The 10,258-nt window shown below is 41.4% G+C and overlaps 1 protein-coding gene across 1 annotated transcript; it reads right to left on the bottom strand.

Moving 5' to 3' along the window:
• Positions 1 to 852: 852 nt before the first annotated feature.
• LOC103368312 (retinol dehydrogenase 13) lies at positions 853 to 10,258 on the bottom strand. The gene is made up of 7 exons (XM_008296645.1): positions 10,135 to 10,258; positions 4,912 to 5,030; positions 4,664 to 4,819; positions 4,472 to 4,576; positions 4,082 to 4,294; positions 3,801 to 3,902; positions 853 to 1,730 (listed from the first exon to the last, which is right to left on the bottom strand). Exons 1-7 carry the CDS (start codon positions 10,197 to 10,199, stop codon positions 1,408 to 1,410), a joined length of 1,083 nt encoding a protein of 360 aa, XP_008294867.1. The 5' UTR covers positions 10,200 to 10,258; the 3' UTR covers positions 853 to 1,407.

Here is a 10,258-nt window from a genome sequence, read left to right as displayed (position 1 = left end):
TTTCTGTGGTCAGTTTCTGCCTTTTTGTGGTTGGTGGTTTTGTGTCTCTTTTTGGTGGTTTTTTGTTTTTGTGGTTGTTTTGCTTCTCTTTGGGGTGATTTTGTGTGTCTTCCTTATTTTTTTTTTTTTGTCCTTTTGATATAATTTTTGGGTTTTTTTGTTACAGTTTTGTGCCTCTTTTTTGTTATTGTGTGTCACTTTGTTGTAACTGTTGCTTCTTTGTAGTTGTTTGTTGTCTCTTTGTAGTTGTATTTCCTAAATTAGAAAATCATTGTGGATCTCTTTGTAGTTGTTTTGTGTCTCTTTGAGGTTGTTTTCCTGAAATGTATCTGCCTCTTCGGACATTTTGCACCTTTTTGTGGATGTTCTATGTCTTGGTAGGTACTTTGTCTAAATGTTTGGACCAAAAGGCCAAAAATAAATGAATTCCAGGATGAGGAAACAGTCAAAAACCTAAATCCCAACTGCACACGTGTAGAAATTATCAACAACAACACATGCATGATCTGTACAAAGAAAATCCAGAAACATGTCAAAGTACTTCCATTAAAAAGTTTCATATGATTTGTTTCCAAGCACCTATTTCGTAATGTTTGGCAGGCAGGTGGCGCTATATGCCAACATTATATTTATGAAGCCACAGAGGCTAAATCATTTGCATAACTATAAGGCCTGTAAAGCTACAGTAAGCCTGCATAGGAATCCCTCTGTCTGTAAATACATCCACACTTCTAATGACTGAGGTCTGACTTACTCACCCTACTGCTTCCATTGTCTGTGCTAATATGTTTAGAGGTGGAAGGTTTCAGCATGACGTAACACAGAGGGGGTAACTAAAGTGGACACAGTTGGTTTGATTTCAACATTCCAGATGTTCTATGGCAGTGATCTTTAATATCTAGCAGTATTTTAGAATCATCCTTTTCTTTCTGTTTTGTTTTTATTTAGCTGTTTACTTGTGGACCTTCTGATACATCTTCACTTTGTCAATTAACACTGTCTCTTCACAGTTTTTCTCATGTCCTTTGCTGCTCAGAGAAGAGTCATAAACTCAACAAAACAAACAACCTGAATTAGAAATCTCAAGTATTATTTTAAAGCTGGCAAACGATAGGCACCGTAAGTTACTTCCAGACAATGTGAGTCTATATCAGCAAAATCCCTGAGTGTACTGAGGTGATCAAGGGTTTGTTGTTTTTTTTGTTGATAAATTCAATTCTGAAACAGATTTATGAATTAATCACATTGTCTCTTTAAAATCCTGATGCAGGAACATAAAGAGTTGTACAATAGACTGTCACAGCACAGACAACCAGAATGTCAGACGGTGAATTGTTCCTATGAGCCTGGTACAGCTCAAGTCATAAAGGTCCATTATCTTCTGCTGCTCCAGAGGCCGGAGCCGACCTACAGTCCCTCTGTCCTGACAGCTGGTTGTGGGTTCTGTCCAACTGTCAGCGCCGGGTCTCTCTGTGCAGCTTTGTTCTGAGCTTCTGCTGGTGGGTTTGACGTGCTGGACTGTCCTTCCTCCTCCAGACCCACCAGCCTGCTGCTGACCTCCCACAGCCTGCGAGCTGCCTCCTCGTCCAGGGCCTGGGGCGCCGGTTCCTTTTCGGTCATCACGTCGTAGTACCGCCCTGTCACCGCCTCCATCTCCTCGGACACAGCCAGGTAGACGCTGGGCTGGGCCCCCAGCTCTGAGTTCTTCACCAACAGTGAGAAAAAGGGACCTGTGGAGGAGGGGCTGCTTTAAACTTAACACCAAACACTTTTTTTTCTCCCCAGAGCAGAGGATGTTTATTACCCCTGAGTTTAGTGGTATTAAAAAATAATCATTGCAGATTGCATAAACATGTATCCGCCAATTCCCAGAATGGAGACTGGTGTGCTTTGATTTCAGAGGTTTTACATGAGCTGTTACATAATTTTTCTGGGAGGAAGCTGAGCATTGTAGCTGTGGAGGGAAACCCTTGCAAAACGAACTTTGGTGATTTTTATTTTAAATTCAAGTGACGTACTACACGCTCTGACACTGGATACACATTTCAGGCACTTTACTTCCTATTAAAACAAATCAGCCACAACATCAAAACAACTGAAAGGTGAAGTGACTAGCATCGATTTACTCATTAAAACAGCACCTGTTCAGACAGAGGGATATATTAAGCAGCAAGTAAACAGTTCTTGGGGTTGATGTGTTTGAAGTGTAAAGATCTGAGTGACTTTGACAAAGACCAAAATGTAAAGGCTCCATGACTGGGTCAGAGCTTCTCCATAATAGCAGTTCTGATGGGGTTCTCTTGGTACAAAGTGGTTGGAAGCTACCAAAAGTGGTCCAAGGAAGGGTGACTGGTGAACCTGGGACAGGGTCCAGGGCGCTCAAGGCTCATTGATGCATGTGATGCAGTGAAGGTTGGCCTGTGTGGTCTGATCCCACAGAAGCGCTGCTGTAGCACAACCTGATAAAAACCCTTCATGCTGGATATGGCAGAAAGGTGTCAGAACACACACAGAGCATCAGAGCTTGCTGTGTAAGGGACTGACACTTTTAGTGTCCACTACCAAAAATGTGCACGAGAGCATCAGAATTGGACCACGGAGCTGTGGAAGTAGGTGGCCTGGTCTGATTAATCATATGCATGGCAGGATGCATGTGCGTCATTCATCAGAGAAAGAGCTGACAGGAACAAGGCTGACCAGTGGAGGCAGAACGATATTCTTACTAATGTTCTGCAGGGAATCCTTTGGCGCTGGCATTCATGCGGATGGTACTTTGCGTACACCCCTTCATGGTAACAGTATCCCCTGATGGCAGTGGCCTCTTTCAGCAGGATGATGCTCACTGCTACACTGCAAATGTTTTGCAGGAATAGTTCAAAGAACATGACAGAGTTCAAGATGATGACTTGAACTAGAAGGTTCTGGGTTTGAATCACAAGATCAGAGCCATTCTGTATGGAGTTTGACTGCTCTTTGTGTCGGCATGGATCCCTTATGGGTGCTCTGGCTTCTTCCCACAATCCAAAGACATGCGTGACAGACTGGTGACTGATCCAGGGTTTACCCGGCCCTCTGCCCCAAAGTCTGTGACCCTACTGAGGATAAAGCAGGTATAAAAACTGGATGGATAGACCTCTGATCAAGCATCTGCTGCTAGAAACAACAAGTCTGATCCATGAGGACACCACCTCAGAATTATTCAGACTCACAGAAGTCCATGACTCAACAGATCAGAGCTGTTTTTAGTGGCACGCAGGAACCCTACGCAATAATAGGCAAGTGGTTTTATTGTTGTGGCTGATCAGTGAACGATGCATTGTTATGAATAAATCAACTCAATGATGTAATCAAAGTTAGTTCCACAACAATTAGCTACAACAGCAAAATGCTTTTTACACACTTTGCATTATTAATAATAATATTGTTATCATAAACACTGGGGTCATCCACGTTTCTACCCAGTTTTTACCTTTATGACTTACAATAGATTTTGCAAAGAATACGTGCGAAGATGACAAAAAATTCAATACCACAGTTATGAAGCTAAAAATCAGTGTTTTTTTCTTTTCTTTCTCTTCATAGTTGTCAAGTTGAAACTTTGTGAATAGGAACTTTTTGTACGAGAAACGTGGCCAATTATTTTTGATCTTCTGCCTATTAATGAAAACAAGAATAGAACGTTCACTGAGAAACCTAATGTGCCGAGTCCACGCAGTCTATGCTAACTGTTGCATATGCATTAGGTAAGCGTTTATTGATTTCTCTAAATTCAGAATCCAGTCAGGACGCAGGATACTCACTGAGTACGGAGCTCGAGAACTGCGATTGGTGCATCCCGGTGTGCCTCCCGAGCTCCGTGGCAACAACTCCGGGGTGCACAGCATTTACTGTGACTCCTGAGCCTGTTAGCACACACAAGCACACACACACACACACACACACACACACACACACACACACACACACACACACACACAGTGCATTGTTTTAAAAATATATATCCAATGGCCAATTACAAACAAGCACATAGGCCGTACTCCCTCCCACACATGCCCACATATGCAACAGCCAGTAGACTTGCCTTGTAATCGCTTGGCGAGCTCTCTGGTGAACAGAACATTGGCAAGCTTGCTCTGACAGTACGCCTGCTTGGTATCAAACTTCTTCTTCTCCCAGTTCAAGTCCTCAAAGTCAATCTTTCCAACAATGTGGGCGAGCGAGGCCAGGTTGATCACTCTGCTGGGGGCGGACTTTTTCAACTCATCCAGCAGAAGATTCGTCAACAAGAAGTGGCCTGAAGGGAAGACAGAAACTCAGAATCAGTTAATGATGGAGTAAGGGAGATGTCACTGGGACGAGAAGGCAGTTCAGACTGTGGTAGAGAGTTAAAAAAAAACCAAAAAAAAAACAACAGGCACTTCTCTCTTTTCACTGGTTAAAGTATCCTGTGTGTTTCGTCTGAAGTAAGTACCTAAGTGATTCACTCCAAGCTGCATGTCGAAGCCGTCCTCTGTCTTCCCCTCCGGACACCTCATGACCCCTGCGTTGTTGATCAGCACGTCCACGCGCTGCTCCTCTGCAGCAAACACGACATCAGAGACACAGTTACCAAGCGCGTTTTATTTCTAGAACCGAACCCACGACGATCTATTTTCACCCTCACCTCGTTTGATTCTCCCCGCAAACTCTCGGACCGATTTCACGGAGGCCAGGTCGAGGTGACGCGCGTAAACGTGAGGATTCAGGGTCTTCCCACGTATTTCTTTGGCGGCCGCCTCGCACTTCTCCATATCACGACATCCCATGATGACCCGACCCCCTGACGGCGTGGGAGAAGAAGTGTGTCAGTGAGAGCAAAATAAGCGCTTAGAAGTTGTGCCTTTTTCACACCACATCATAGTTTCTTCACACCTCTCTTGGCCAGTTCTTTCGCAGTCTCTTTGCCGATGCCTGTGTTGGCTCCTGTTATCACCACAGTCTTTCCGTTAATGGTAGCTTTACTGGGACACCGGCCTCCAGTCACATGGTTTCTGTGAGGAGAATAAAAATACATTTGGTGCTATTCAAACACTTGAGACTGCAACACCTGCTATTTCAACATCAAAACCGCTTGTCACAGATTTTTCTCAATCTAAGGCGATAAATGAATCGGATCTCGCTTCTCTTTTTCCGTCTTGTCTGCCTTCTACTGCGAACAGCTGGAGTTACCTGTGAGCATTATATAACAGCCCGCAGCCCACAGCTTATCAGTCTGAAGCAGGGATTCTAAAAGACGTTAGTCGTGCCTTACAGAGCTCCTTTGATAAATCTGCATCGCTGTCCGGAAGATGTTTATGAGCACTGTAAGCATTACTACAGTCAAAGCTGAATCACAAGCTCACAAAAAAGAGCAAAACTGTTACAGCCCAATCTCTGTAGGAGTCCCAGAAACTCTACTGTGTTTTCTATTGTGTTATTTAGAGATCCCATATTGTATGAAAGTCTCACTTGTCCCCATAATATGTCTTTCTGTAAAGAGGTTTCATTTCACCATGACGACACAACTCCTGGTTTTAGTCCCGTTTAAAACAGGCTGTTTCAGTGTCTGTACTTTTAAATGCAGTACAGTCGCGGTTATCCACGCCCTCCTCAGGAAGAACACTCTCTCTGCATCTGTGAGTGCATGAGAGCTGACAGATGTGAATAAATGTGTGACACCAGAACTTTGTGCCGCTTCTAACCGAGCGATCATTTTACATGGAAATATCCCCAAAAACAAGAGCACAGCTGTTGTTTTTCACCTGATATTGTGGATCTAGAATCAGCATTTCAGTGGTGCAGAACAGCAGCTTGGAATTGGCTGTGAAGTGACAGCTGCAGTTTTGTAATCTCTTCATGTAAATGACGACAGCTTTGTTGAGAATTCGGCTGAATTGAAATGCAGCATATGTGACCAAAAGACCAGGAGATAAGTGAACAGATGTAAACATGGGCTGAGTTTAGGTTGTTGAGACGCACGACAGGTGACATGAAAACACAGTGACACACCCAGTCCTTGTTTACTGGTTTTGAATCAGTTGGAAATTTTCCATTATCTTCAAATAGCCCTCAGCTTTACAGTTTCCACAGAATTCTGACCTGTTGCCAGACGATCAAAGCTCATAGTAATGGTAGCCACAACAGCCACTCAATGCGCTAACACTGGGTATTTGCCTTTTGATGTGGGGACTTTGTCATTAAAAATAGAGGTAATCCACTGGATCTTCACTTCCTCATGTGCATAAAGACTCATGTTCACGTTTGCAGCCAACAGCAGGACATTTGTTGTGCTTTACTCATGGATGAGACCTTTTAAAGATAGCAGAAGCAGCTCTAAAAGGTAAATGAGGACATTTCTAGCTGGACGACTATTGGCTTGTCAGTTTCTACTGAACAACAGAACAAAATTCTGACATGTTTGTAAAGCAGGGAGGTCATCTAGTTGAGGTGGGGCTAGAGGACTGGCAGAGGGGAACATCTTCCTATTTACACAGCTTTTACTTGACACTTTCAAGTTTTTAAGACATAGGACACATGACCTTCAAAAACTTATTGACTTATTAAGTGTTTTCAATACTGCATCTTGTTGCCTTGTACTTGTACATGTGTAATGACAATAAAATTGAATCTAATATAATCTAACACTCACTGAACAAATGGTTGGTTGGGCTGAAGCACGGTGGAGCTTTGTTTAAAATGACTCCTCATCGGCCAACACCGTCTTGAGAAGAGCGAATCAGCAACGTAAATGAAAACTCCTGGTTCTGGACTCCGGCTGTGTAAATGCTTTAAAGTGGGTCATGCTTAATTAACAGGACGGTCTTGGAGAGGGTATCTTTGTCAACTAGTTTTAAGATGTTTATTATTTCAGTTTAGGGGCTGCAAGGTGGCACAGTTGGTAGTACTGTTGCCTCGCAGCAAGAAGGTCGCTGGTTCCCATCCCGGTGAGGACACCTGGGATCTTTCTGCGTGGAGTTTGCACACAGCGTGGGTTCTTGCCGGGTTCTCCGGCTTCCTCCCACAAGGTCCAAAAACATGTTGAGGCTAATTGGTGATTCTAAATTGTCCGTAGGTGAGAATGTGAGTGTGCTTGGTTGTCTGTCTCTAAGTGTAGCCCTGTGATAGACTGGTGACCTGTCCAGGGTGTCCCCTGCCTTCACCCTAAGGCGGCTAGGATAGACTCCAGCCCCTCGCGACCTTAGTGAGGATTAAGCGGTGTAGAGATAATGGATGGATGGATTTCAGTGTAGTATATTATCATCAACTTGTAGCTCCCTCAGACCCTCCGGCTTTAGCTGTTGAATAAAGCAGAGCATCTGAGGCTCATCTCATTTCACCACTTTGAGCCTCCTTGTGTCCTCTGTCCTGTCCTGACCCAGAAATCAACCTTAGCACGCCACCATGCATGAATGGAAGTCTCTGTTCCTAAAATGCATCCCAAGCAGAGACACACTCTTGTTTGTTACATCTATTTATACTTCACAACACATGAGTGTGTTCAAAGTAAAGAAATAAAAATGCATCACAGTTGTATATTCTTGTGAACAGAATGTGAACTGAATTAGAAGTAAATACTGTATATGCTGTAAGTTATGGTGAACACTGCAATGCTCATGTGACAGACATCATCAAATACAGCAGTGGGCTGTAATAAAACAATGGACAGATGATGCAGCTGTGCCACACGTCATATTTAATTGACATCGCTTTGAAACGACAGCTTCGAGGCAGAGATGTCGCATTCTGTTAAAGGCCTGCCACCTCGATTCCTCTCTTCTCGCATCTCCTCCTCTGCTTACGTCTCTGGTGGAAAGGACACGAGGAAAGGAGGCGAGGAAAGGAATCAAGGATGTAGAAACTAAGTAATTAGCTTAAAATACCGTCCATTATCTATACAATGCTTAATCCTCACTAGGGTCTTGGGTGGCTGGAGTCAAAATACCTAAAAATCTATTTATTTAGTTTGACTTTTATGTAGTGTTTTATCATTTTGTGGTTTTAGCATTAATACTTTTTTAAAATCCCCTCTGTTTCAGTCTATTTTATTTTAGCGACATTTTTCTGTTTTACTACAATCAAATCATTTTGTGTACACTTTGTTATTTTTGGTTGTATTACCTTTTATTTATCTTATTTAATTTTGTTGCTTTGGTTGACTTTAGTCTCCAAATCTACTTTTAACATCAAATGTTGTGTCAATCACTTGTAAAAGTGCTATAAATAAAGTTTGAATGATTGAAGGAGGGGGGGAGGAAGTGGGTGTTAATAGGGGAAAACACATCATGACACAGATAAAGACACAGAACAGGGGATTTGTTGCTTCTTTTTTGCTCTTGTATGAATCTCATCTTGATCTTAAAACTTTGGGCCTGATCTTTATAAAAGTGCATTTAGTCCCAGACATGATTGAAGACAACAAAAGTGGCTCATCGTGTCACACTCTTCTGTCTAACGGGAAATCAAAGAATTTTTCTGACTTCACACTAGCCTCGGTAACTGTGAATGGGCGAACAGAATATCATTAACACCTCACACCTACAATCTGTTCAATCAGTTAGAAAAGCTGCCTGTAAGACACATAAATATACAGATAAGCCAGTGAATCTGCACCTTGTTGTTGCACTGGACTGCAGAGCCACTTATGAACCATCTCTAGAACTAAACTAAAACACAGAAGTACATAAAGTTATTCATTCTCTTACATTCTCCAGGCTTGACAACTGTGACTTCCTCCTTTCTGGCATAAATCAAACACTTGTCTCCAACTACTTCAGAATGTAACAGCTCGGCTTTTTTGCTTGTTTTATCAGTCGACACCACATAACTAAAGTCCTGGCTTGTCTCCACTAACTTCCTGCTTGTTAAAGAACTGATTGTTAAGATTTTACTGATCACTATTGAAACATTTCTGGATCAGGCCCGAAACTACACAACAGAAGTCTTGATCTAATACGAGCCAGATTGGAGTTTTAAAAGTTTTAAGCCTGTCTGGCTGCTCCACGTTTTTTTTTTTTTTTTAAATCTAACCTTTATTTTACCAGGTAAGTTAATTGAGAACTGGTTCTCATTTTCAATAACAATCTGATCAAGAGGCGGCATACAAAAATCTAAAGGGCCCACCAGCTTTGGGACACCCTGCACATTTTCAGGTTCTTCTGCTTCTTTAAAACTCCTTTTATACGCTTGCTTTTATGTGATGTTTTCTCTCTACTACATACAGTTCTTTCTATGTATATATTTTTTATATTATTGATTTATTTATTGATTTTTTTTTTTGCATACATTGTTAATGACATTTGTATTGATTGCATGGTCTTCCTTCTTGTTTCAACTTTTTCTTCATTTCACCTTGATTGTTCTTTGCTTTGTTTGGCCTTACAGTTAATATTTTGCTTTCTGGGTTTCCTGCTTTTGCTTTGTCTGTCAAAGCACTTAGTGTTAAGTTATAATTAGTAGAGAAGAATTAGTCAAATGTTCTTTCGTTGTGGAAAGACACGTTATTTACAGTCGTCTTCAAATGTATTCATAGCCTTCTATTAAAGAAAAGGCAAAAATCACAGAAGTCACTCAAATAACTAGAAACTGAAAAAAGTAATAATAAACAAAAAATTTGCTAAATTATAATTTAGTGAAATAAGATATTGCTTTTGAATTGTGGTTGAAAAGAAAAAAAAAACTGTTCGGACAAATTGGCTCAAAGGGTTGTTCAACAAAATATTAGTTTATGGGTCCCATCATGCTTTCTTTTTTCTTTTTCTTTTTTTAAAACTTTATTTTATTTCTGTTGGACCACAATTCAAAAGCAACGTCATGATTTTCATAAAATTTTTATTTATTGTTACTTTGGTCAATTCCAACTTATTTCAGTGACAGCAGTTTATTTCCTTCTTTAATGGGAGGATATGAATACATCTGAGGATGACTGTATATTATGTTCATAACGTGATCTAACTGAGCTCCCTCACAATGTTGTGCATCCACTACAACTACTCTCTGATATTTTCTCAGCTTAAATTGAGTTTTATGAGCCTCGTATCAGCAGCAAATGTGGCACAAACAGTGTAAACCAGAGCTGACAGTTACATCACACATCACATCATGATAGGAGTTACTCACTTCAGTAAAACAGCGCATCCAAACACTGTCCCGAAAACAGAAACTGGTAAAATATATTTGCTCATTACTCCGGAATAGTGCTGACAACAAAATATACCTCAAAAATGTTTTAAAACATCTGGTT

Source organism: Stegastes partitus, unplaced genomic scaffold (genome assembly GCF_000690725.1).
Source record: "Stegastes partitus isolate 25-593 unplaced genomic scaffold, Stegastes_partitus-1.0.2 Scaffold1144, whole genome shotgun sequence".
Taxonomy (NCBI): domain Eukaryota; kingdom Metazoa; phylum Chordata; class Actinopteri; family Pomacentridae; genus Stegastes; species Stegastes partitus.
Note: the sequence above shows the minus strand (reverse complement) of the source record. Positions and strands in the feature narration are given on the sequence as shown.